This window comes from Spermophilus citellus, assembly GCF_964194105.1.
Source record: "Spermophilus citellus genome assembly, chromosome: 3".
Taxonomy (NCBI): domain Eukaryota; kingdom Metazoa; phylum Chordata; class Mammalia; order Rodentia; family Sciuridae; genus Spermophilus; species Spermophilus citellus.
The window spans coordinates 25,764,704-25,792,558 of NC_138184.1; the positions used below are offsets into that span (position 1 = coordinate 25,764,704).

Below are 27,855 nucleotides of genomic sequence, written 5' to 3' on the forward strand. Positions count from 1 at the left end.
TATGGGAGGGATTTGGAGGGCCACATAGGTCTCTGTTGCTGAGGGCTGCAGACTGCTCCTGGATGGTACAGGCTCACTCACCTTGCCCCAGTGAAACCGCGTGAACAGGAGCGTGCCGTTGACGAGCGTGATGGTTGACTTTGTGGACACCCCCATGTAGAGGTTGCTGACCTCCACCTGGCTGCTCTTCAGGTATACGTGGGGCTCCTGTACCTCAGCATACACAGGAAGGTAGCTGGAACACCAGGAGACAGAAGAAATAAAACTGCCCCTATATACAGTTGACATGATGGTCTATGCAGAAAATTCTGAGGAGTCTATATTTTAAGAACTTCTAGAACTAAGTTCAGCAAAGTTATAGGGGATAAGATCAAAGCACAAAAATCAAATCATGCTTTTACATACATAATGAACACATGGAATTGAGTGAAAATACAATACTGTTTATAATTACTCCAAATTGAAATGCTGAGGTGTAAGAAAAATTATATGGAAAATAATTTAGGTTTATTTTAATGTGGTTATTTTTCCAGAATGGTCACTTTGTCTCCCCACCCTACTCTGGCAAAACAAGAGAATTTTTCCAGTCTCCACCATGATAACCTAGTGCACCTCCAAGTTTCTACCTATAGCTAGTCTATATTCAGCTCCAGAATTTGCTGAAGCTACTTTTTTTAAGCATTCCTTCCATTGATGGCCCCAGTAGCTTCTGCTTCAGGTTAACTGATGTGTATTCTGTATTAGTCTCTCTCCCCAGATTTGGGGATTGCAATGTATCCTATGACCTCAATTCTCTGATGGATCTAAGAAGTCAATGATTTTCAGTTTGTTCAATTTTTTCTTGTGGTGAGAGCAGGAGCTCAACAGGTGTTCTGCCTGGATGGACATCTGAAGGTATTTTGCCAGCATGATTAACATTCAGAGTCAGTCCAGGGTAAGCAAAGAAGATTATCCTAGATAATGTGGCTGGGCCTGAGTTAATCAGTTGAAATGAAATTACCCAGAGAAAGACATTCCTTGTGTGCTAAGCAGCCTCAGCTCCTGCTTCCTACAGGCCAGCCCTATGGATTCTGGAATTGCCTGGCCAATCAGTCACATAAGCCAAACCTTGCAATAAATTTCTAGTGGAACCCTGACTGATACAACTGCATTATATAAAATGTAGGTAAATATAAAGGGCAAAATAAATGTTATTTTATTGAAATTCTTTCCTTCTGATTTAAAAGACAATTATATAAGCCAGAAACTGTAAAACTGTGTTGGTGGAACTTTAGTATATGAAAATGAAGTTTGTATGAAAATAATTTTACAAAGGAAGGAAAGAGTTAAACAGTACAATTAACCAAACAACCCAACAGACATATACAGTACTTTGTCCGACAGCAGCAGAATACATATAATTCTTTTTTTGGCAGGGGAGGTAACTAGGGATTTCAGAGGCACTTGATCACTAAGCCACATACTGAGCCCTATTTTATATTTTATTTCAAGACAGGGTCTCACTGAGTTGCTTGGCACCTAACTTTTTGCTGAAGCTGGCTTTGAACTCGAGATCCTCTGGCCTCAGCCTCCCAAGTCACTAGGATTACAGGTGTGTGCTACCACACCTGGCCAGAATACATATGTTCTTTAGGGCATATAAAACATTTCCAGAATGGAAGACAAGATAGCTCATAAAACGAGCTTCAGTGAGCTTTAAAGGACTGTAATTATATAAAGTATATTCTCCAATCACAACAGAATTCAGTTAGACATCAACAACAAAAAGAAATTAGAGAAACAAATATATCTATAAATTAAACAACACACTTATAAATAAAGTAAAAAATTTAGGGTCAAGTAGAAAAAAATCACAAGAGAAATTAGAAAATATTTTTATGTCAATGAAATTGAAAACACAACATCTCAAAGCTTACAGGATGCAACTAAAACAATGCTCAAAGGTAAATTTATATTTATGAATGCCAATATTAAAAAAAACAACCAAAAGCCTCAGCTCCCACCTAAGAAACTAGAGAAAGAGCAAATAAAATCCAAAGAAGAAATAATAGAATAAATTATCTCTATGCAAATAACATGTCCTTCTCTTTAGAACAATATTAGAACGAATAAATGAGATCAGCATGGTTGCAGGATACACGACCAACATGCAAGAACATTTGTGTTTCTATGCAGGAGTGATGAACAACCAGAAATCAAAGTTAAGAAAATGGTTCTACTTCCAAAAGCATCAAAAAGCATAAAATATTTAGAAGTAATTTCATAAAAGAAATATAATAATTGAAAACAATGAAATATCATAGAACTAAATGAAAAAGAACATAAGTGGAAAGACATTTAATACTCATGGAGAACACTGTCAAGATGATGACACTCCCCAAATCGACCTACAGATGCTACTCACTCCCTTACGGAAACCACAGCTGGCTTTTCACAGAAATTAGTCAACTGATTTATATGGAGATGTCATAAAATCATATGAAAATTCAAAGAATCCAGAATGGCTAAAACAATCCTGAAAAAGAAAAAAGTTGGAGAATTCGTATTTCCCAGTTTTCAGATTTACTACAAGGCCACAGTGATCCACACTGTGGCACCTGGCACAAGGACAGACGTGGTTCAGTGAAACAGAATGGAGAATCCAGAAATAAACCCTCACACGTCCATCAGTTGATTTTTTGGGGTGTGTCAAAACAATTCAGTGGGTAAAGAATAGTGTTTGTAAGAAATGGTACTGGGATAACGGGTTAACTTCATGGAAAGGAATAAAATTGGGCCCATTTTTTGCACTGTATGCAAAAATATAGTGCAAAATTGACACAGATGACCTATGAGTGTATGAACAGATGCTCAGCACAGTTCACTGGCCAAAGGGAAATGCAAATTAAATCCTCAGGGAAATACACCTCTCATGCTAGGATGACTGCCACCAGAAAGAGAATCACAAGTGATTAAGGATGTGGAGGACCAGAGAGCAGCAGGGAGAATGGAGAGCAGTCAGGACGGGCAGCTATGATATCCAGCACAGGGGCCATCTGCGAAAGCTCACAAAGACAGGTAAAGAGATTGGGGGTGTGGGCACGTGCTTAGCAGAAGAGAAGCCCCGAGTTCAATACCCAGCACCAGCACCGAAAGAAAGAAAAGAAAGGGGTAAATGTAACGCCATTCCATGGAAAAAAGGAGGATAAGGAGCAGAAAAGGAGAACAGGATGTGATCAGATTAACTGATACAACAGAAGAGAACAATACTGCTTCCTAAAACCCCTGGAATGAAGGTCCTGTGCAGGTGAAGAGAAGTGCTGACACTGTCAATGACAAGAGTCAAAGGGCAGGAGTGGGCCATGGGGAAAGAACTCGGAACACGCAAGGAGGGTTGGGAGCTTGATCAGCTTGGTCTCCTCGGGCCTGGAGCTCAGGCCACATATGGAAGACTGGGCTGTAGTACTTGCCACTCCTGGAGAACATGGGTGTGGGCTGGAGAGAGTCCCCAGTACCCCTGGATCTCTCAGCTGTCCTGGAGGAAAAACAACCAAATTGTTCCCAGCCCTTCATTGCTATTTATGAAGGAAGCAATGGACAGGTTTGTGTAGCTGCCCAACATGGGCTTCCTCTGCGGTCTTGGCTGCTTCCTCCAAAGGCCTCTTCCTCCTCTCAGGGGATTGGGGTTATGGTGTGCTCTGGGGCAACACGCTCACCTACTCTCCACTCCTTGGAAGAGGGGCGCTTGTCATTCCTACACCCACTTACTGAGAGGAAACTGACGCCACCAGTTCTGTGTGCAAATCAACTAGATCCTCCATTCAGAAAAAGTAGTGGACAGCCAACGATTGCCAGATGTAGAAGAAAACTAAAACACGAAGGGAGAAGGTCTCCAGACAAACACCCAAGAAAAGGGAAATCAGATTCCTTGGGGGGATGCGAGAGGCTTTGTATGTGCAAGACGCTAACACATTTCTATCAAAAAGAACAACCCCAGAGCCAGGCTCCATGGCCCATGCTGGTAATCAATCCCAGCAGGTCTGGATGCTGAGGCTGGAAGATTGTGAGTTCAAAGCTAGCCTCAGCAAATCAGCCAGGCCCTAAGCAACTTGGTGAGACCCTGTCTCTAAATAAAATACAAAAAAGGACTGGGGATGTGGCTCAGTGGTTAAGTGCCCCTGAGTTCAATCCCTAGTACCAAAAAACAAAACAAAACAAAAAAACACCAACCCCCAAAACCTAAAATTTAAAAGTATGATTTCCAAAGATTAACATTAAATAGTCATGAGGTGGGAGGGAAAGGGAGAGAAAAGGGAAATTGCATGGAAATGGAAGGAGACCCTCATTGTTATACAAAATTACATATAAGAGGTTGTGAGGGGAATGGGAAAAAATAAGGAGAGAAATGAATTACAGTAGATGGGGTAGAGAGAGAAGATGGGAGGGGAGGGGGGATAGTAGAGGATAGGAAAGGTAGCAGAATACAACAGTTACTATTATGGCATTATGTAAAAATGTGGATGTGTAACCGATGTGATTCTGCAATCTTTGTAATGTTTTGAATAACCAATAAAAAAATAAAGGTATAAATACAAAAAAAAGTATGATTTCCAAAGAAAGGCATATCACCAAAGGCAGAAAGAGTGAGCCACAAGGCCAAGGGCACCTTCCCTGAGTGAGAAGCAAAACCATTGAAAAAATGGAAATATAAGAAATCCAGTTAAAATCATGCTGCAAGTTTCCAGCAGGTGTTGAGTGGGTTGTGGGAGCTCAGCAAGCTTTCCCACTCTCTCTCTTCTTCTGGAGACAGATGCCCACCTCTCACCCCTATTCCTAACCCCCCCCCACCTGGGGAAGGGGAGGAACACGACCTAGAGAGGACCCATCAGGGCCCATCTCTGGAGAAAGCAGGTTCACTTTTCACAGAGGGAGCCCAGGCTCTAAGGACCGCCTCCCCAAGCAGAATGGCTAAGGGCCCTCACCAACAGAGGAGGGAAAGGCCCAGAGAGAGAGAAGCAGAGTTGAGGGTTGGGACTGGGATGGAGGTTGCAAGAGGGAAGAAGGGTAGAGGATGGGAGAAAGCAGAAGAGCCAACAAAGGGAAGAGTTTTGGCCCTTGGGATGGCAAGGCAGGGATGCTTTTTCTTCCTTGCCTGTGGCTCTATCACCTGCAATCTGTAAACATTTTGGTTAATACAAGGTCCTTTCAGAAGAAAGAACAGAGACAGGAAAGGAAAGAAAATAAGACTTCATGGAAGCCATGTTCCCAGAGGTGAATGCAAACTTAGCCTTCATGTTGAAGGCCCACAGAGTGCCCTGCAGGACCAGTGGGAAAGACTCACACTCAGACCCGCACTGGTCATCACAGTAAAGGACTTCCAACAAAACACTGGTGGCATCACCCCCGTCAGATGGTCAAATTATTAAAGCCAGATAATATCTGTCATCGTGAGAATATGGGGCCAGGCAGGAGGAAGTATAAAATGGTGCAGTGTTTTTGGAAGATAATTCCAGAATATCCATACAGGTTTTAAATGAGCATTTCAATTGTTTTATAATGAATACACATGCAAAAATGAATATAAAATATATGCACAGCTTAAATATATAAAAAATAATAGTAAAAAGAAGACAGGTATACCCACATCCAGCTTCAGACACAAAATATTACCACTAGCCTTAAGGAAATATTTTACTTCAAAGTAATTTTGGAAGGGGTTGGGAGGAGTGGATGGGGTATGTAGATGGAATGTTATTTGCAGTGAGCTGATAACTTTTGAAGGTAGGTGATAGTTCATGGGCACTTATTATACTATTCTATTTTTATATAGGTGAGAAACTTTCCACTGGAAAGCAAGAGAGAGAGATGGGAGGGAAAAGGGAAGAGGAGCCAGGAGCATGGTGCATGCCTGTAATCCTAGCTGCTCGGGAGGCTGTAGGAGGATTGTAAATTCAAAGCCAGAATGAGCAATTTAGCAAGACTCTAAGCAACTTAGTGAGACCCTGTCTCTAAATAAAATATAAAAAGGGTTGGGGATGTGGCTCAGTGGTTAAGTGACCCCAGGTTCAATCCCCAGTACAAAAAAAAAAGAAAGAAAAAGAAAGAAAGAAAAAACAAGGGAAGAGGAAGAAGAGGACTACTACTACCTTTGAAATCTCCAGGGTGTCCCTCCCAGAATACAAAAATATTTGCTCATTGAAATATGTCACTCTTTTTGTGCTCATTCTCCTGTTGATGAACATTGGGGTTTCTATTTTTTCACTATTATGTCACATCTCACCAGGAAACAGTAAAATGGTTTTGAAGGTGGTTGTACTAATGTACATTCCTTTAGCACACACATCCTAAAAAGACATACCCCAAAATATTATCAGTGAACTATTTCTAGGTAATGGATTATGGATCATCTTAATATTCTTCTGGGTAATTTTCAAATGTTATAGGATAAACATGTATAAGTCAATTTAAATTCAGAAATGTCTCTAGATAAATACATCATTGCACATAGTATAAATAAATATACTGTAAATGTGCACATACTGTTGTCATCTTCCCATCCCCCACAGCCCCGTACCTCCAGGTCCCTTTTTCCACTTCCAGCTCTAGTACAGTCTGCAGACGCTGACAGTGCAAGGCCTCCAAGGTGACAGTCACCTGGCACTCCCCCAGAGGATAAAGGTAACCACTTGAAGGCTCAATGTCCAAGGGAGATGCCTGGTGCCAATCCAGAAGGATGAGGAGTGAGGACATGGAGAATTGCAGAGGCCCTGGGGGCTGGCCATGCCCAACCAGGTGCACCTCCAAGGGCCCCTGGCTCTCTCAGAGCCATCTGGGACCCAGAAAGAGGCAAGCATGTGGGGGACTATGGCTGGGCAAGGGTCTCAGGATTGAGGATCAAAAGTGAGTCTCCAAGCACAGGAATGCACAAGCCAGGTGCCCACACCCTGGCCCAGATTTGAGAGGTAGAAGGCAGAGGGAGGCCCCAGGATGTGGGGAGACCAGAGCAGGCAGATGGAGACTCCAGCTGGGGAGCAGGAGGAGAGCCTGTGAGCCCTATGGGGAACCCTAGGTCAGGACTCTGACAGCTTCAGTTGAGGAGAGCCATCAGGCCACCAGATTGCAGAAGGGGCCACAGTTTCTCCTTTACACCCAGGTGGTCTTTTCTCCACCCTCTCATCCCTTGGAGGATAGGACTCCTTCACCTGGAAGGTGTGTCCCTCCCCTTATATCAGGTATGTTGACCTCGGCTAACGGGGAGAGAGAAAGGGAAGGGGCTCTTTCCATTTTGTTCTTCCCATCTGATGAGAAATGGAACATTCTTCTGACTGAGTAACCCTAGGACCCGGGGTGGGTCACATGGAATAGTGGGGTGTCACTAGACATGGAAAGGTTATATCAGAAGGGACCTTATCTTTCTTGGCTCTCTCCCATGAGAACTTCACAGTGAGTGCAAGGGTCATGCCTGCCTGGAGGTGCTAAGTGGCCTGATTTGCCCTCTCCCTCCCCCACCCCACCCAGGCCACCATGCCCAATCATAGGGTTGGCCTGGTGCTGTAGCTTCCTGCTTCTGAGCCTCAACCTCTCTGGCCTTTAGCAGGGGCTGCACAGGACTTGCTCTCATAGGAAAAGAAGGCTTTGTGCTTGTCAGCATTCAGGCATTGAAGTTTGGGGTCCAAGCTCTGCTACAGAAAGGGCTAAAAAAATGCAAATAAAAACAAACAAAAAACCCCAAAAAACTAGATTTAAGTCTTCATATTTGGGCCACATGCCTGTGCCCAGGCGCCACCTGCTGGCAGTACCCACTGCAGGCACAGGCCCCAGAAGGATCCTAGCCCTGGAGGAGCCCAGCAGAACATGACCTCTGCCCAAAGCAGCTGCCCATGTGCTTCCAAACTTGGACTGCTCAGCCAAGGGAGAAGCCCAGGTCCTATTTTGCATCTGATGGTAGAAAAGGGAACCAGAACCACCTGTTGAATTGGGTGGGGGAACACATTCTGGGGAGAGGAGCTGCCTCATGGTGGGGAGAGTTAGAGACACGGCCAGGCGATAATTGCCAAGGGTGCCTTCTCTCGCAGCCCCGGGGCTCTGATTGGAAAACACAGTTCAAGTTTCCCAGTTCAGACCTGAGCCAAGGTGAACTGGCTCCTGGGAGAGGGGGCATCCTAGGAGCCAGCAGCCCCTGACTTACATCTTCATGCCTTTCTTCTAGGCAGACAGGACTCTCTCTCATGTGCCACATGGCTGAGAGCTGGCTGATGTTCCGGATCTGGATGGACTTCGAGACTTTGTGCCCCAGGCGGAGCAGTCCAAACCGAAGGGCCGAGACGCTGATGACGACTGCAGGCCCCTGAGACATCCGGAGGGATCTGTTACTGAGCAGCCAGGGAGTGGGCTCTGTGTCCTACCCCTGCCACCTCTCTGGGCCCACCCTGCTGCCCAACCCCCGTCTGCAGCACCTTAAAGGCAGCCTCGATGTGTAACACCACTGGCGAGGGTGAGTCTCTGATCTCGCACAGCAGGTCCTGGCTTGCTGGGCCAGGGACACCCCCGGTAAAGTTCAACTCAAAATCCTCAACCTCGTTGGGCTCTGGGAAAGAGGGGAAAGTGAGGTGGAGAAGTTTCCTTCTGTGGCTGGGCCCAGATATCTGGCCTGTACTCATTTCTTGCCATGCTGGAGCTGATCACAAGACACCAAGGGCCTTGTGCAGGCCCCTTGAACCCTAAAACCTCCTCCTGCAGCCACCCCAGGGAGGTCACACCCCCTGCAGTCCCCAAGGTACCTATGACCCCTGTGCAGGGTTCTACTTCAATGATGTGGCAATGGCTGATCTTCCCCCACATGTACCTGATGGGTGACTTGCTGTTGTTCCACATCTGAAAGACACACCCCAATCTAGGCTGCCCCAGGACTGCCCTTTCATGTCATGTCTGTACCTGCTGAAGGACTGTGGGATTGAGGGTTCACAAAGGGTCCACTTGACCCCCACTCCCAAATAACTCCTGGCCACCCAAAGCCACAGCCTTCCCAACACAGCACCCTCACTCCACGCTGCAGGGATGAGGGTGCCTGCCATATCCTGCCAGTGACCTGGGAACCTGGGAGTGAGTTCGGCAGCCCTGACTTCAGAGGACTCTGGAACATTGATAAAATAAAACAGACTTACCTGGCTCTAGGCATCTATGTGAATCCCTGTTGGATTCAGGGGCCCTCAGGCTCTGTGCAGTGGCTGCTCCAGCTCTGTCCTTCCTGTACCCTCACCCAAGTGCCACACTGCTTCAGTCAGCCCACACAGGGGACAGATGATGACCTACCTTAAAATCCTTCTTCACATTTATGCCAATGTAGTTCTCCCCTGGGATGATGAGGGCGTAGGGTTCTAAGAGAACTTGGAAGGGTTCTGCTGAGCCTTTCACCTCAATTTCCATGACAATCACGTCATCCACAGAGTATGTGTAGTCCTCCAGATTATTCACCTCTGAACTGAACATAAACCCACCATGAGCTAGGAGCTGACGCAGCCCGGGAGCACATCACTGCACGTCCCTGCCTCTGTCCCACATGGTTGGCCTTATGAAAAGAAGATTCCACCCTACCCACAGCTCCCAACCTGAGACAAGCAGGAGCATCAGTCAGTGCCCTGGAAGACTATGAATGCCTGCGCTGTGAAAGCAGGCCTCAAACAGGGACACTGCCCTGTTGCCTCCAGGGACCAGACTGCAGTCCTAGCCTGGGATCTCTGCACTAGGCTGACTGGAAACCCACCCCTAGCAGTGCATCCTTAGCACCACCTAGATGCCCACTGTAAGCTGATTGCCAGGGCAATGCTAAAATGCTCATAGCCCTCAAAGCCTGTTGGGGTCAAGTTCCTCACCCATCCTGTCTGGAACCTTCCTCAGAAGCATCCCCAGGGGGAGGCCAGGCCCAGCTGCCCACCCTCATCCATAGGCCCTACTCACTTCAAGGGCTCAGGAACTTCTTCCAGCACCATCTGCAGCACACTGTGGTAGTTCCTCAGCTACAAGGAAACACAGCACCCTGAAAATCCTGCAGGCTGCCTAGAGAAGACAGGTGCGGGCAGGAGCTTCTCCTCCCCTTAGTTGTGCCAGAAACGCTTCCCTGCCACCTCTTGCCCACACTTGAGAAAGTGGGGTTGCTGCCAGGATAGGAGCTATCCCTGACTCAGGGAACAACAAAATCATCCCCCGACCCCCACCAGGCTGACATGGGCCCTGGGCAGGCCCTTGGAGTGTCTGAAGCACAAACTCCCAGCAGACAGTGAAGCAGCTGCATGCTGGCTCCAGAGGCAGCCCTGCTCACTCAGGTCCGAGAACCACCAGCAAGGGCTCTGGACTGGCCCTGTGCTAACCAGGCCTTGGGAACCTGCACCTCCCTCTCTAGGCACTGCCATAGGATGGGTAGGGATGGTAATGTACTTTGACACAACCAGGGATGTGGAAATGAACCCAGGACTTGTTGCAAGTGGGGTGTCTTGGATCAGAACCAGGCAGTATGATCTGCTTTGTCCTGCTCACCAGGCATATGGTCCAGTGACACGCTAAGCCATCTAGGTGCCAGTCTTGGCAGGATGCCCAGGTACCTGGTTCAGGCTCAGCTGTGGCTTTGATGTCATTAAAGAACATGGATTCAGGGGCTATAATACGATCTTGTGTGCCTAATGAAATCATGCTAACCTTATAAGGAGAAAAGCTCAGGATGAATTCCTGGTTGTTGTGGGGGCTCAGAACCCCCTTCTCGGGTATGATGGAGAAGGCAGTCTCCCTGTCAGGGTGGTACTTGATGCTGTCCATGCTGTAGGTTTCTCCAGGCATTAGGGGCTGCAGGTTGGGCTTCATGATCTGCCAGTGGAAAGCCAGCTCCACGTGTCTGTGGGGGCAATCATGACATTGGGCAGCAGATCTAATGCTGTGCTCTAATTCTTCCAGGACCAGGTCCTCCCACCCCATGCTTGGCCAGCTCTGCTCCAAGAGAAAGCAAGAAAACACCCAGAAACAGGAAGTGACTAGGTCAGTCTTCAAGCAGTTGCCATGGAGGAGCCTAGGGAGAACTGCATAAGGATGGTAGGCGAGTCAGGGTGGCCAAATTAGAGGCCATGAAAGAGCCACCTCTTCCCATCCACAGCTCTAGAGACTAGAACCGCAGCACATCAGGGGAAACGGACAACTCAGGAAATCATTTAATATTTAAATCAATTCAATTTAATTTACTTTTAATTGATTTAGATTTAAAATCTAAAAACTAAGCATTAAACTAAAGGTATCTAGCCCCCTCAGCCCCAACCCCTGGAAAATATTAGGAAAATCCTCTGCACTATCTTCTACCAAGTGAGAGTTTCCACAGTTTGCCACATCCACCCGTCCCTGCCCTCCGCCTCCAGCTGTCGCCTCCCAGGACAGCTATGTCATGAAAGACGTGTGCCCCCTGACTGCCAAGAGAAACAATGAAAACCCCACGGCAGAGGGGCAGGACTCTGGCCATGTTGTAGACAGCGGCTGTCAGCATCTCAGGTCACCAGGTAGCCTGGGCTGGAAGTTCCCCGAGGTTGGTCCCGATAGAAGGGTAATGCTCAGAAGGGTAATGGTCAGAAAATAAATGGCAATGAGAGCTGAACCGACAGATGTAGGGCTGGGGACCAGGATTACTTCCCCAGCATAGGAAGTAAGGTGGAAAACTATTCCTGGCTCGGGGTGGTCTGAAATAGTTTAGAGCAGCACTGTGACAGTGAGATTCCCGAAGCAATGGAAGTCTTAGAGAGCTGCACTAATAGGGTAGCCACTGCTTACCTGTGGATACTGAGCTCTTGTGTGACTAGACTGTGACTAGCACCCTAGAAGGAAATTGTAATTTTATTTGATTTAGATTTAAAAATCCATATGTGCCTGGTGACCACCATGATGGACAGTGTAAATCTGGGTCCTTCTGTTCAGTCTGGATCTAATCTGAGATCAGAATCCCCAAGGCAAGGAAGCTCCGGCCTGAGTGGAAATTCAGGGTCAGGTGAGGAAGGGGAAGAGGAAGGGGCAGGGGCAGGGGCAGGGGTACGCGTCAGGGGCACGCCCAGGGGCAGCTCACGTAGCATTTCGGATAATCAGCTGTTTCCTTGCTGTGGACCGAATGTTTTCAGGCTTGAAGCGTATGAAGTGCTGGGCTGTTAAGTCTGTGAGCTCTCCAGGGTCCGGTTGACTTTTTTCACCAGAAACATAGATCAGATCCAAAGCGATCAGCTGCCCCCTTCCTGACCAAGTAGGTAGTGTTCAGAGAAGCTCCCATAAGCTGAAGGCAGGACTCTGATCAATAGCTGCCATAGGACCCATGCCACCACCCTCATTCAGTGGCCCTTGACCATGATTCCCAGAAGCACATGCAAGAGGGAAAAGAGGGCCATTAGCACACGTACTCATGTCCCCATCTCTTCACAGACCAAAAGGAGGGGATTTTGAGAACTCTGAATATAGCGAGCACTCAATTAATACCTGCCAAGTGAAACTGGGTGGAAGGAAGGGAGGGGGCGGGGAGAAGGCAGAAATGTTGGGAAGGCAGCTCAGAGGAAGGCCCTTCCAACCTTCCGGAAACCTAGAGGTGCCTCTGGTGGTTTCTGTTTTGTTGCTGATAATTCCCCAAATGAGATCACAGCGAGATCCAAAGGGAAATTACAAAATGGCACCCCAGGTTTCCACCTGTTCCTCACCAAAAGGCCCCTTGAATTGTCCTGGAGGCCACAGTAGCTTGGGTATTCAAGATCCAAGAGTGAAGGGCCAAAAGCTAGTGCCTGGCACCTGGTGACCCCAGCATCCCCCACGGCTGCCTGACACAGGGTGCGTGAAGCCGGGCCGCTGTGCAGCGAAAGCAGCTCCCAGAGCAGCGTCTGTGCCCACCAGGCCCCAGAAGCACACACCAGCCCACCTGTGATCACCAGCTCCCTGACTTGGCAGTTGTCACACACAATGATGAAGGTCTGCTCTACCTTTTCCAGGCTCATTGGGAGGAACAAGACCTGGGGGAGAAGAGGGTGCCCTGTCACCCCCCATCAGGGGCTCCCACTCATACCTCTTTCCTTCCTCTTCTCAAACATGCACTCTCCCCTTGCTGTCTGCTCCCCAGCCTCCCTGCCTGACCCCCCCAAGCCTAGAGGTTTCAGTCCAGGCCCCATCCCAGAGTAACGTAGGGAGTAGACTGAAAGGGTATGAAAACAAAGTTCAAAAAACAGATGACAACATGCAACCTCATTTCTAACAAAAGAAACAAATGAAAACTACCCAGAAAAACAGTATTTTTTCCCCTGATGATACTGGCACAGAGCAGAAAGCTCACACTGTGATACATTTTGTACTATATTTCCCCCCAATTTCTCTCCACCCCCAGGCCCTGGTAACCACCATTCTACTTTGTTACTCCAAGCTCTATTTTTTAAGATTCAACAGTTAAGTGAGATCATGCAGTATTTGTCTTTCTATGCTTGATTTATGTCACTCAACATAATGTCTTCCAGTTTCATCTATGTTATCCCAAATGACTGAATTTGTACCTTTTTAAAGGCTGAATAATATTCCATTGCATATGGATACCACATTTTCTTTATCCATTCATCCATTGATGGACACTTAGGATGATCCCCTATCTTGGCTTTTGTGATTAGTGCTGTCAAAGACATGGGATTGCAGATGCCTCTTCGACATACTGATTTCATTTCTTTGGGTATATACCCAGCAGAGGGACAGCTGGATCATGTGGTAGTTCTATTTTTAATTCTGGAGAAACCTCCATAGTGTTTTCTGTAATGGCTGGAGATGAATCCCAGCTACAGGCAAGAGATGTTCAGGGACTACACTGGAAATGACAGCTCCATCTGCTTTGCAAGAGAGGTCATTCATAAGGCCAGGCACGGTGGGGCACACCTGTAGTCTCAGCAGCTCGGGAGGCTGAGACAGGAGGTGTGAGTTCAAAGCCAGCCTCAGCAACAGCGAGGCACTAAGCAACTCAGACCCCACGTTCCTACAAAATAGGGGTAGGGATGTGGCTCAGTGGTTGAATGCCCCCGAGTTCAATCCCCAGTACAAAAAAAAAAAAAAAAAAAAAGAGAGGGGTCATTAGACAGCCAAATGACAATGGCCTACAAGATGCAGGAACATGTACTTGGGTCATGAAATCACAGGCAAATGCAATCATGCAGCAGCGGAGAAAACAGCCATGAGCAATCATGAAGAAAAAGGACCATGAGCCAGTGTCTCCTTACCTACCTCTATTAACACAGCAAAGCCTGGGGCCAGCTCAAACACGGATGGCATGACTCCAAAGGGAGGCTGCTCAACAAAGCCGGAAGTTGCAACCGCCTTAAAGACATGCAGAATACACAAAGGTGTAGGGAAGAGTGTAAAGCCCAGTGCTCACGTTGCAGACTTCTATCATTCATGTTGCTATCTGAGGGATCCTGAAAGAGTCTGTGACGCCCTCATTGAGCATGCGCCGTCTTGCCTTTCACCAGGCGCCAGGCACAAGATTCTGAAGGTTAAAGACGAGGAAGTCACAGAGCTTTAAAGAGCTGACCACTGGCAGCAGGTGCAAGGAATGTCATGGACAAGTGCATGGGACACAAGCAGGAGGGGGTGAGAAGGTCCTCCTGAGGCACATCGTCCTTTCCCTGCCACAACATCTTGCCAGTGGTGCTGGTGTGTGTCTGCCTCCATTCCCATCCCACCCTTGGCCCTGTGCTCCTGTTTCATGGGGGCACCTGCCATCCTGTTAGCAGAGCTGCAGCCCCAGTGTCTACAGGAGAAGCCACTGAGCATGCCCGGGATACAAAACCATGCCTGCAAGACCCTGGCAGGTACTGAAGGGAGAAAAATATGCTCCTTGGGATGTGAGGTCCTCTGGATCTAGCACATGTTTTCTGGACATAAGGGTACAGAGGAATCTCCCTACTGAACATAAAGAACAGCACGCTCATGCTGATCAGGGGTGTCAGGCTGGAGCTGCCCGGGCAATGGAGAATCCAGGCCAATGGGGCAAGTGCACAGACCCTGCCTTCCAGCCCTGGCTAACAGGGTCAGTGTTAGTGCCATGACCAGAACTACCACCCTGGTCTCCACCCATCCTCACTCAGCCATGCCAGGGACACCCTTCTGCTTTTGTGCGTTTCCAATCATGGGGTGCAGTCTAGCAACTCCCTCCAGGGGGTTATTTCCTTTGATGGATTTGCTCTTTTTCCAATCTATTATCACTCACCCTGAAACTTGGTGGTGGCCAACTCTTTTTGGGCATAATGCAGAATTTGCCAGCGCTGAAGCCCACATTTTTGCAGATGAATCTGGTTACCTTTATTCCCCCAATGAGGCAGTAACCACAGTCCAACACTGGAGACACTGCAGCCACAGGAGAAGATGCATGAGAGAGGCAATAGGTCATGCTGAATGGGCCCTGTTGTCATTGTGATCCTGAGGTTCAGCCAGAGCTCACAGCAGCTGCATAAGGATGTGGGGGTCCTAGGCCAGCACCCCAATCAGAGGGAATAAAGGGGACACCTGACCCTGTATCAACTGGGTCCTACTCAAGCTGCTCTGAGCCACATGGCAGTAGCACCACAGGACTACTGTCTACTTCCGGCCAGGCTGTGGGAGCCAGCACACACTGTGGGCTCCTGCCTTGGCCAGGGCCACCCAGCATGACCCTAGGGATTGTGGCAGAAGCGAGGGGGATCAGAGTCCCAAATTTCACCTACACCCAGCTGAAAAGACTTATAACTGAGGGTGCCCAATGGAAGTTCTTCCACGGGAGCTCACCCCATAGCCACAGAGACAACATCCACTGCAAGCTCCTCAGGGTGCCCCAGCACTTGCTTCTTGCCTCACTCAGTATGGCGTCAGGGGTGTTCACCAGCCAGCCCCATCTGTGACGGGGTTAGCTAGGCTGCAGGCCTCCCTCCCTCCCATGTGGGTCAACCTCCAGGGGACACCCAAAGTGAACAGTAAGATCAGGTCCCGACATTCTGGAAGATGGTGTGGAAGCTGCTTGGCAGTCCCCCACCCAGAAGCCCAAGAGGACCAAGCTCTATGCTGCTACCCAAGGGGCAGGTAGTCCTCATGGGGACTCCTGGCCCTAACTGAATCCCTGGGAAGGGTAGCACACACTCACAGGTCAGCACGGGGGGCGGCCTCCGGGCCTGCAGGGGGATCAGGAGCGTGTGAGTTGACTGGGTCTCGACTAAAATGAAATCATCAAAATCCCCGAGACAGTCCGGGATAAACTGTATAGTGTACTGGCAAGTCATGCCCGGAGCCACCATTCCACCTTTTCCTGGGAACATCCCTGCGCAGGACAAAAGCCACCAGAGGATTAGGACCAACCACCCTGGCTGAGCCTAGCTGCCTCAGACCAACCACAGCTGGGTCTGGCTCTGTGAGTGAATCCCTTTCTGGGTCAAGGCCAAGCAGAACCACCAGGGTGCGCTAGGGGACAGGCTTCAAGGGCAGGGACTCCAGGCCAAAAAAACAATGCTAGGGTCCCAAGCTGGGGGTGCCATGATCTATCTGGAATGGTTAGTATGACTTAAAATTTATTTTGTGGGCAGTAGGGAGTCCTTTGAGATTTCTGAGAAAGAGTGACATGATTGGGGTTGTTACTGAGACCAACACTCCCACCCAAACTGGGAGGTGGCTGTGGGGACATGAGCTAGGAGGAGGGCCTGACCAAGGGCAGTGACAGTGTGAAGCACGGGAGATGGCAGAACCAGAGCCTTAGGGAGGTGATCAGGAGAGAGGCGCTGGGGCGTCACTGGGAGGTTCTGAGCTGAGCACGAGGGCCTCCAGTGACTGCTGAGGGAGAAGCCCTGAGCCCAGGACAGGGAGTCAGCAGGACCCGGTGGCTCAGTCCCGGCAGCCAGCCCAGCAGGTAATTTTGTAGCCATCTAGAAAGCGACTACGCTAAACTCACCCAATCCCAGAGCAAAGTGTGGGGTAGAAGGTGGGAGGACTCGCAGGTAGCGGCTGGCAGAGGTGGTGTTCTGCAGCGAGATGACCATCTGTTCAAAGGCAAGGGTGATCTCTTTTACACAGCAGCATTTAAGGACATGGCCATGTGGTGTTTGGAACTTCAAGTAATATGGAAAGGGAGGAGGCATAAATGAATAAACCTGGCAATGTGTTAGTAAGTACTGGAGCTCAGTGATGAGCATAGGGAATTCATCATGTTATTCTGTCTACTTTTGTTTGTTTCAGGAAGTTTCCACAGTAAAAAAAAAAATTTAAACCTTAAAGATGAAGAGGGAAGTAGAGCTGATCTATTTTGTCCCATTGCTTAAAACAACTACAATAGTCTCTCTGTATGCATGGGGGTTGGTTCCAGGACCTGGGCAGATAACTAAAACCTGCAGATCCCTTACCAAATCCCTTCTATAAAATGGCTCAGTATTGACATACACTCTACACACATCCTCTAACACTTCTCAGCCTTTGGTGCCCATCATCTCTAGATTACTTACAGTAATACAATGTAAACTCTATGTAAATAGTTCTTATACTGTATTGTTTAGGGAACAATGACAAGAAGAATGTCTGTATGTGTTCAGTACAGATGCAAACCTTGTAGGCCTAAATAAATAGACTCAAGGTGAACAATGCTCAAAGTGAAATGATGGGATATTTTGGCAGGGTCCGTCTATATATTGTTACACCTTCAGGAATTTAGCACAGTGCTCAGCACTCAGCAAATTCAAATTTGCTTTATGGAACTTTCAGAAATCTGGGGAAGAGTTATATTTTCAATCTATTCTTAGTTGAATCCATGGCTATGGAACTTGCAGATTGTCGCGATGAGCAAAAGTGTGATATCTGCAGTGGAGGAGAGAGATAAAGAATGTCCATGCGCTTCTGCTCTTTTCAATGTTTTGTTTACTCACTTAATACAATTTCACTCTTAGGTTCGTAATCAAGGAATGACAATCCTTAATGCTGGGCATTGCGATAGACAGAATCAATTCAAAGTAAACAATACTACGTTAATTCTAAGCACTGTAAACACACTTAATCATGACAGACCTGTTACAGACATTCCCTCTGCATGCTAAGCTTAAGTGCTAGATTCAAAGTCTTAAGTCTTAGATCTTAAGTCCAGCAGATGCACACTCACTCAGACTGCAGCAACCAGTCAGGAATAGACAGAGGAGATGGTCATAAGGAGAAATCTTGTTCTCACCAGAGTCAAGAGGCTAATGTAGAGTTTGAGAGCTGTGAGAACACAGAGGATCAGGCAGATGAGAAGAGTTGGGAGGTCAGCCCAGGTCCTCATCAGGCTCTCAGGCTTGTGTGCATCAGTGTTAGCTGGCTGAATGTCTGTCCATTTGCTCCATCATTTATGTTAAATTTTGGGGCTTCTGACTGCCCTTTCAATCCCTATCAGCTGTTACTGGGTTTCTCAGTGACGTCTTTCATTCTGAGGTCAAGCCACCTGATCTGTGGTTTCCTGATCTCTCGCCTTTTGCCTTTATCAGGGCGAAGGCAAATGACAGACACTTCACTCTGAGTTTTATCAGGGTGGTGGAAAGTGACTTATTTTATCAGGCTATGCCTGGGGACCATATTGGAGGGCTCTGTAGGTGTGCCTGGTGGGGACTGCAGTTTTATTTCAAAATGGATTCACTTAGGTTAAGGCCCTTCTTAGGTGAAAGCTATCCTTACACAGATACAGAAGGCTGATCACACTATTTACTGAGCATCTACTCTGTGCCTCCTCAACCTCTCAACAACCAGGAAAGGCGAGCACTTTTTCTATTTAACAGGTGAAGAACCTGAGGTGCAAAGAGGCTCCTCAGAGATTCAAATTCAAGACATTTGGATCCAAAGTGTTGACCACCTCACCTCATGTATTGTCTTCTTTCCCACATTTTCCTTTGAGCCGCCACTTCTTATAGGCCCAGTCAAGGTATATTGTGGGCACATGTGTGTCAGGGCTGTAACTGGGCCTCTCCATCGGGCAACCCATCCGGCCCCTTTGAAATCCCACCTCTCCCCCTGCCTCAGAGTGGGAGATCCCTAAGGGTAAGCCCTGGAACTCAACCACAACAGCACCCAGCACCAAGGAGGGAGCCTAAAACATGTACATATCTTTTTATTCTGTTTTGTGAAATATAATACTAGGAAAAATGTATAAATTATAACACAACAAAAGCCATGTTTCTATTACCTAACTTAACATTATAAATTCAGTTGAAACCCTCTACCAGCTCCCCATCAGATATCATCTACATAGATTTGAAATATGCCTTCATGTTTTTATTCAGAGATATATATTCCTAAATCAACAGCTAAATTCCCCCTCCCCCCAGTGCTTGAGATTGAATCCAGGTCCTGTGCATGGTAGGCAGGTGCTGTACCACTGAGCTACATCTCCAGCCCATCTTAAGTCCATTTTTCACCAGCACAACATTTTGATCAATTTACCTGTGAACCAGGCCACAATTTAGAAAGACCCATTTTATAGTTTTAATTTTCATTCCTGTTATTGATAGTGAGCATCTTTTCATGTTTATTTGCTACTTGGGTTTACTCTTCTGTGGGTTGTTTACTCATGTCCTCTTACCTCTTGCCATTACAGAGTTTTTTTTTTATCTTATTGATTTGTAGGAGTTCTTTATATATGTTGAAACTAATTCTTTATAAAGAAGAAACTATAAACATTTTCCAGTTTACAAACTTGCATTATCTTTTGATTTATGGTTCCTAAAATTTGTGTGTGTGTACATTCTAGGAGTTGAATCCATGGCCTTATGCATGCTAAGCACACACTCTACCTCTGAGCTACACCCTCAGCTTCAGTTTCTAAAATTTTAATATAAATTTTATCAGTCGTTTATGGTTTGTGCTTCAGTTTCAGGAAATCTTTCCATACTCGCTATATTTTTAACTAAAACAATAGCTCTTTTACCTTGAGCTGTTTACTGGAAACTATTTGGTTTGGGGTATGGATATTGGCAGGTCTGCACACATCCACGGTAGCAAGAGCATGCACTGATCCCTTAGTCACAGAGCTAGTTGCAGCCACTGCCGTCATTAAAAATTGAGGTGCTCCTGGCAGTAGCTGATCACGTCAACTGAGTCATGTCTTGCTTCCAGCCACGCAAGGCAAACCTCCCACTGGGGAAAGGCAGGAGCCAGGGGGTTGTAGGCTTCTCAGGGCATGTCCCACTAGACAAGGCAATCGATTGCACTTAATGGGGGTCAGCTCTAAAATACAGCCTCATATTAGCTCTCCCTCCTTTATCCCCTTTCCCTCTTCCCTCATTGGAACTGTAAATGATAGTAAATAATCTCACCATCTCAGGCTCTGCTATGCGGGAAATCTGAGCCCACACAGTCAGTACAAAAAGGGTACTAAAACGGTAGACCCCGAGGATGCCATTCTGGTGTTGGCTTTCCAGTCTGGTGGCAGTAAGAACCCTAGCTGGCAGGAAGCAGGGTGCGAGGCTCCTAGCATGGTGGCATCACAATTATTAATGCTTCCACCAGTGGTCAGCTGGGATGAGGAACCAGTAGATGGTCAGGCAGTGACAAGTGGTAGCTGGGGAGGCTGGAAGGTCTGAGGCAGTGATAATTATATGGAGCGTGGAGTGGGTTGGCTTTCCTTACCAGCACTAGAAGCCTTGGAGGGAAAAATGACAGGCTGAGGCAGCCAGCTGCCAACTCGGCCCCCACTGAAACATTCTTTGCATTCCTGAGTTACACTTACTCCTCTGTGTATGTTTGTTTTTTAATTCCTGCTCGCTTTGGTTTGCTGCTTTTTACCTAGCATTTCTGTACCTATGTTCTTCAGCAAGATTGATTTGCGTTTTTTCATTTAGTGTCAAGGTAATCTTCGGTTCATTATCTAATAATGAGGACAGGTTCCCTCTTTTTCTAGCATCTAAAACAATTCATATAAAACTTAACATAAGTTAATTTTAAAGCTTATAATTAAAATTTATACACAATAGGCATTAGCTTGAATATTTGGTAGCCTATATCTTGAATGTTTGGTACAACATAGTTTTTGTTTTATTTTATATAGAAAGTGCTTTTTAAAGTTATTTTCACCAGAGTGGGACAGCCTCCTAGTTTGAAGAGGCAGAAAGTTCTACGAGGTTTTGAAAATAGAAATCCTTCCCCTGGTCTCCACCCTGCCATTTCCCACCCTCTAAGGGCAGATGCTTTTTCCTCCTTCAGCTGATTGTTATTTATTTCCATGTCTGAGTTGTACATTACATTTTCCCCTTCAGTTTTAGGGATTAATGGCAGATGGATCATGTGGCTATGCCCTCTTTCCTCCCCCATATCCAATTCAATGTGTGACTTTCCCTTCCTATCCCCCATCTTCCCAGCAGAGTTACATCATATTACTGGTTAGGTCAGTAATGAGTATATTAAAGGCACTCTGTAAATGCTATTCCCAGCTGAGCAGGAGGCAAACTCGGCTTTCTTTTCCTCCCTCGCACAAATGTGTATTTTTCTGAAGTTAATAACCAACTCGCTTTCAGAGGAAGTAGTGCTGTGTAGCTGCCAAGGTTAGGTCATAAAAGCCATCTGGCTTGCAAGGATGCTCACTTCTTGTTGTCATGTAAAAGTCTCATTACCTGAGACCGTCACACTGTGAGGTACCCCAGATCAGGTAGAGAAGCTCTAGGTCAGTGTTCTAGTCAACTAACTCAGCATCAGCACCCATGTCAATGAAATGCCTTGGAGAATTCCAATCCCAAACTTTTGAGTCACCTCTAAACACCAACTTACCAGTCCTGGTCTTAAAACATTGCAGAATAAGCCATTCCCATTGTGCCTTGCTCAAATTTCCAACCCAAAGAATAAGTGGGCTAGGATTGTGGCTCAGGGGCAGAGCACTTGCATGGCATGTGTGAGGCACTAGGTTCGATCCTCAGCACCACGTAAAAATAAAGAAATTTTTAAAAAGGTATTGTGTCTATCTACAACTAAAAAAGCATTTTAAAAAAAAGAATCAATAAGCACAATAAAAATGGTTGTCACTAAGTTTAGAGAAATTTGCTCTGCAGCAACAGTAACCCCCAAAATTCCCTGACAAGTTTTAAACTGAGGGTTCCCTTCACCCCCTCCTATGTTGGATCTCTTTCCATGTTCCATGTCTTCCTCTACCTTGGTTCACTTATGTCTATGGAGCACGTTCCCTGGAAATTTCAGGGTGCATGGAACATACATTTTTAAAGACTCTGGAAATTTGAAACATCCTTAAACTTCATAGTGTAGCTGGTTAATACTGTTATGTGCACAGTCACAGGCCCAACAGACACATGATGATTCCCAAGAGAACTCACTAGATACAATCCACCATTCTGGATTTGATTTTCCAAAAATGGCTATAGTGATACTTCTGGTCCCTCATGCTATTCTAGAACATTGCCACACCCAGTCATTAAGGGTGTGTGTGTGTGTGCGTGTGCCTTTTGCCATGAGTGGTTGAGAAGTTCCTAAAGATATGGATATGCACAAGCTCTTTAAACTCTACAGTGCAATCCACTGCATGTGAAGGGGCTGTTGTCAAGAGGCATTTGCACCTGGTGGGTGGAGCCAAGTGTGGTTGTGACCCAATTCCCCAGAGTGGTGGGAGGCCAGCGTTAAGGCAGAAGTTGGGAAAAGAGATAAGAAAATCTCTATGTGTGGCTCTCAGAGGAATTGCTGGGTATGCCGTTAAGGGGCAGAAGGGGAGTAAGGAGGAGAGGGACTCAAAATATATACATGTTTGCTTATGGTTCCAAAAAGAAACAAAGAAACCAATCCAATAAAAATCATAACCTGATGAGGTAAGGAGAGTACAAGGAAGAGGAGATGAGAATAGAAGTTAGAGGGAAAGTTGGGTTTTTTCCCCCAATGGGAAAATCATAGCTGATGAATGCAAAAGGAAAAGCAAAACTATAAATCACCATTTTGTAACTCCAATTTTAAAAAAAGCAGGCAACAATCATCCAATGCTGCTAACCAGGAAGTCGACAGTTGATAACAACGTTAGAGAGGCTTACAACACCTGACCCCAGAGAGAGTGCTTCCTCCTGAGCAATAATACACAGTACCACCAAAGAAGTACTCTTGCCCAAAACAAAATTGAACCTGAATCTAACCATCTAATCAAAAACCTTTACATGTAATTACCAGTTTATGTAAAAGGTAGAGAATAAAGGGACATAGTTAATGTCACCAACAAGAAGACAACTGGCCAAATCCAGAATGCAAAAAATGAAGTTTCTTATACAAATAAATGGCATTTTAAAAAACTTAGATTTGGGGGGAGGAATTATTCTCAACTAAGGAAAAACAAAGAATTATTTTTACTCAGATGCAATGTTTAGATTCTGATGCCAATAAATCCACTGACTTTTTTTTAATCAAATGGAGCAAGATCAAATATTGATAGGTTATTAGTCTATATTAAGGAATCCTGGCTAGTATGGCCGAGTGTGATAATAGAATTATGGTTGCTTTTTAAAAGTCCTTGTCTGTTAGAGATACTTAACTATTAACTGAAGAAGAATGTGCTGGTTTTCCCTCACAATATGCCAGCTGGTGAATGTGCATGTGGACACACACGAAGAAGTTACGGGGTGACAGACGAAACCACATTTGCAAAATGTAGATAACTACATTGGATGATGGGCCCATGAGGGTACGTGACCATCTTTTGCCTAGTTTTGTGTATGGTTCATATTTTGAAAATTCCATAATAAAGATGCTTTTAATAAGGAAGGAAATGAGGTGGGATCGATAAAGAATCAAGATTTCTACCTCATAAACTGGTCCAATTTCATAATCTGTGAAAAACCCAATTGATGGTTTAGCAAGAAACACAGGAGCATCCATGCAGCTGTGGGAGGGAAACGGGAGAGAAAGGCTGTGAGTGTCCTCTATATGACAAAATACCAAGCAGTGACATTAATACAAAAACAAACACAGGCAGCCAGCAAAGATATTCATAGTGTGTCACTTGTTGGGGTTTTTGATTGTTGTTGTTTAAACAGGTTACAAAATAATTTAACACGTGATCCAGTCCTTATGGAGACATGTGCAGCCGTGTATATGGTTTTCAATATGCACAGGGGAAACTCTGGAAGCTTAAATGCCAATATGTTAACTAGATTTTTAATAGTTTTTATTTTCAAATGTTAGTCCTTTCCAATATTTCTTTATACAAAGATATCAGTAGTCTAATAAAAAATGCTAATAGTCTTAAGTCCATTAAAATGACACACCTATGAAGCAATTTGTTCCCTTCATTAGAACAATTACTGAAAATAGAGACAAAGGTACTCTTGAAGAATCACAATTTGCTCTAACTGCATTAAACTAATCAAACAACGCACTGGTATTATCCAAGGCACATACATTCCATGGAAGGAGTACAAGGCTATGAAGACTCCTCAAGTGACCCAAACTGCTCCACTGTTAACAGAGGGCCTACACCAACCCCCATTTTCTCTATTCCCCTATTTATGAACCTGACAGATCAGAAAAGTATAAGACCAAGACTCTGGGGAATGCCCAAAGGCCATGTCTGTGGGTAACCCTGAAGCTCTGCTCTGTATGGATACTGCTACCCTGCCCCCCAAACTCTAGGGACCAGACCCAGGACCTTCTGGGTTTACCATAAAGGGTCAGGTTGTCCGAGAGTGTAAATCAGGGAAAGACGTACCTCTGTTCCAGCTCTGCACTCGGGTGTTCTCCCATCAGTTCTGGCTTAATTGGAGGAAAAATAAGAGATTTGCCTCCATGTGGAGTGTTAGGAGGGAAAAACCGAGGGTTTCTCAGGAAGTGGTTTCGATTCTCCATTCTGGCAAGAAGTAGTCGCTCCAGTTCTCTCTGGGGCATGCGTAAGTGTTTCATCCAGTTTTTATTCTTCGGTAGACTTGGTTTCTTTGAAACACACAGAAGTATAGTCAATGACAGGCAAAGGGACTGTGCTGTACGTGCTGACATCTTGGCATGACCTGCAGATGCCAACACCAACTCTAATTTGCTGCGAATTCATCACGACTTTTTGTGTCATCTGAACTCTTTTCCCTGCACCGCCTCCCTGTCTCCACCACCCACACACATGGCTGTGCACAGGCCTCAAAACGAACCTTGATGGTTTCTTTGGTCGTTTGTTTGGCCTTAGGAATTGAGTCCCATTCCTGGCTGTCCACAGTGTAGTCGAACTCATCTCCAAGCTTCTCCTTGTAGGGCACTGCAAGCTTCTTGCCCAATGCTCCTTTGGGGGTGAAACGCTTCTGACTACTGAACGTCAGTTTTGAGTATCCAGGGATAGAACTGCCTAGGGCACCAAAGGAACACACTGAGCTACCTACCAAAACTGAGATGAGGAAGCGGGTGCTTCTAAGAGGATCACATAAAGCCACAGTCAGCACGAATGTTACATTTTCTGCATCAGATGTAATCCCTCTTCAACATGCAAATCACTCTCAGAACTTATTCCTTGTATTTCCAATTTAGAACTACAGGGTTAAAATATCTTTCAATTTTCCAGTCCAAAGAACATGAGTGGACCATTGTCATACTCACATATATACATACCCCAGAATGTGCCTTTTGAAAAGCTTACACGAGGAATCAAAATTTTCATTAGCTTTTTTTTTTTTTTGTATTGGGGACTGAACTCGGAGGCACTCAACCACTGAGCCACATTCTCAGCTCTATTTTGTATATTATTTAGAGACAGGGTCTCACTGAGTTGCTTAGTGCATCATCATTGCTGAGGCTTAGAACTTACGATCCTCCCGCCTCAGCCTCCCGAGCCCTTGGGATTACGGGCATGTGCCACTGCGCCCAGCTTGCATTAACTTTTTAACATCGATAAGATCCTCCTCCAAAAGCGAAATGCATTCTTACTGCAATGAATGTTCTCAATGAAAATTGGTCCCTCCCCCAAATCCCATTTCTGAGCACAGGTTATTTACCTGCATAAGATAGTGAGTATCCAACTAACTGTAAAATACTGAGTGGCTTAGTATCCATGACACTTGATTCTGCTACCCCCTTCCTGGCTTCTCTTCCCTATGTGGATCAGGAACTCATCACTGAAACTCTTTTCTCATCACCACCCTCAACTCTCTGGATCCCAGTCTTCCCACCCCCAGATGCCTTCTAAGCTGTAAAACCCCAGGCATCATCACACACTCCCACTGACCAGGTCTGCTGGAGAGCTTGGCACCACTTGGCAATCCTAATGCTTGGCCACAGGGTTCACAGAGACTCTGTTCATCCATACAGTGACTCTTTCAAAATCTGCTTCCTTGCATAAGCCCACGACCTACTCATTCTCAGAAGATCTTGCCTCCCTGATCACAGAAAACTGGCCTGATATCTCACACACATGCAAACAATCCTTCTCTGCCTCCCAAATCATACTTCTGCCCATTCTCAGTGGGTGAGAAGCTGCTCTTTTTCCCAATGGGGAAGACTTTGTCCACATTGTGCCTCATCAGAACTTGCTCCCCTGCTTATAGATGCCTTCAATCCCTTCCTTTGTAGGTCTATTCAATTACACCCAAAAATCTGGGGGTCTCTTATGATGTCTTCAGAGAGTCTGAAAAGTCTGAAACTTCTGTCTTACAGGCAGTGAGAGAGTGAGGAAGTGGCACACTCAGATTTGACCCTCCCAATTGTCACTATAAAAATTAAAGAGGAAAAACCCTCCGAGTGATGAAATGGCCACAAAGGTGGCTGATGTGGCCCTGCTACTATGGAATGTCCCTGGAATGATACCCAAAGCTCTGGAAAAAAAAACCAGAAGCATTACCTTTAGGTGCTGAGCAAAACGGCACGGTGTCACTATAGTAATCTTCTGGGCTGATCAAATGGTGTTTCCGCAACAACTCGCTGTCTACACACCACCTGAAGACAGTCTTAACTGCACAGAGGGGGGAGAGGACAAAGGCGAGTCACGCTAGATCTATGTGAAAAAGCTGCACCCAACTTTCTTCATCCTCTCAACCTAAACTGTCCAAGGAAACTCCTTCTCAGAACCCTGCAGTAGTGTTGAGATTTTAAAAACGAATCAGCATATTTATCAGCCACTTAAAAGAGGCCAACCATTAGGCTATGCTGCATTATCTGAGCTTAACACTGTTATGCAGAAAAAGTTATAGAACAAAATAGAATTAAGTATGACATACAGTAATAAATGGCCCCAATTCTTCACCCTTCCCCACACCTTTTGCAACATGACTTTGTAGTCCCTCCTACTAAAGAGAGTACACATCTTCACCCTTGACCTTGGCCGCCCCATCTCATTGGCCAATGAGAAGATGGTGGGGGTTTGCTTATGCAGCAAGATTTCCCTTTTGTGCTTTGGCCATCATCAGGGAAGAGTTTCCCTGCCCCTACATCTTGAACACTGGTGTAAATGCATGTGGACCAAAGCTGAGCCCAACCTACAGCAAGAAGCCAAGCTTGGGGGATCCACAGTTGAAGCCAGTCCAGACAGCCAGGCTCAGGTAGGTCAACCAACCTCCCACTGACCCAAAGATACATGAGAGAGAAAGTTTCATTTAATGGAATGGGAAGTTGATCACATCTATAACGATGAATCAAAAACAGCAGTAAAGACACATTGTTTACACAACATACAAATAACATTATTTAGAGGTATCCAGTAACTACCTTGGGAAAGTGGACTGAGACTAGGAAAGGTGAGTCAGGGGCTTCTGTTAAAATAAACTTTATATTTTAGAGTAGTTATAGGTTGGCAGAAAAACTAAGAAGAAGATATAGAGTTCCCATGCCCATCCCCTGCCTCCATACATGCACCTCCTCCCCCATTACTGACATCCCTAACCAAAGTGGTACATATGCTACATCAAAGAATCTACATCGACA

General features: G+C 46.0%; 1 protein-coding gene across 1 annotated transcript in view; it reads right to left on the reverse strand.

Annotated features, from left to right (window-relative positions):
- The window catches only part of DLEC1 (DLEC1 cilia and flagella associated protein), a gene marked incomplete at its 5' end in the record, with an annotated part of 49,121 nt that overhangs the window by 14,019 nt on the left and 7,247 nt on the right, over positions 1-27,855 (reverse strand). The window contains 18 exon segments of the mRNA XM_081285308.1: positions 82-235; positions 6,554-6,693; positions 8,168-8,326; positions 8,436-8,588; positions 8,590-8,853; positions 9,292-9,460; positions 9,937-9,995; positions 10,672-10,864; positions 12,071-12,233; positions 12,902-12,992; positions 14,236-14,328; positions 15,221-15,357; positions 16,127-16,300; positions 16,925-17,012; positions 23,767-23,845; positions 24,671-24,891; positions 25,101-25,291; positions 26,777-26,887. Of these exon segments, the coding sequence (XP_081141434.1) occupies positions 82-235; positions 6,554-6,693; positions 8,168-8,326; positions 8,436-8,588; positions 8,590-8,853; positions 9,292-9,460; positions 9,937-9,995; positions 10,672-10,864; positions 12,071-12,233; positions 12,902-12,992; positions 14,236-14,328; positions 15,221-15,357; positions 16,127-16,300; positions 16,925-17,012; positions 23,767-23,845; positions 24,671-24,891; positions 25,101-25,291; positions 26,777-26,887 (2,639 nt within the window).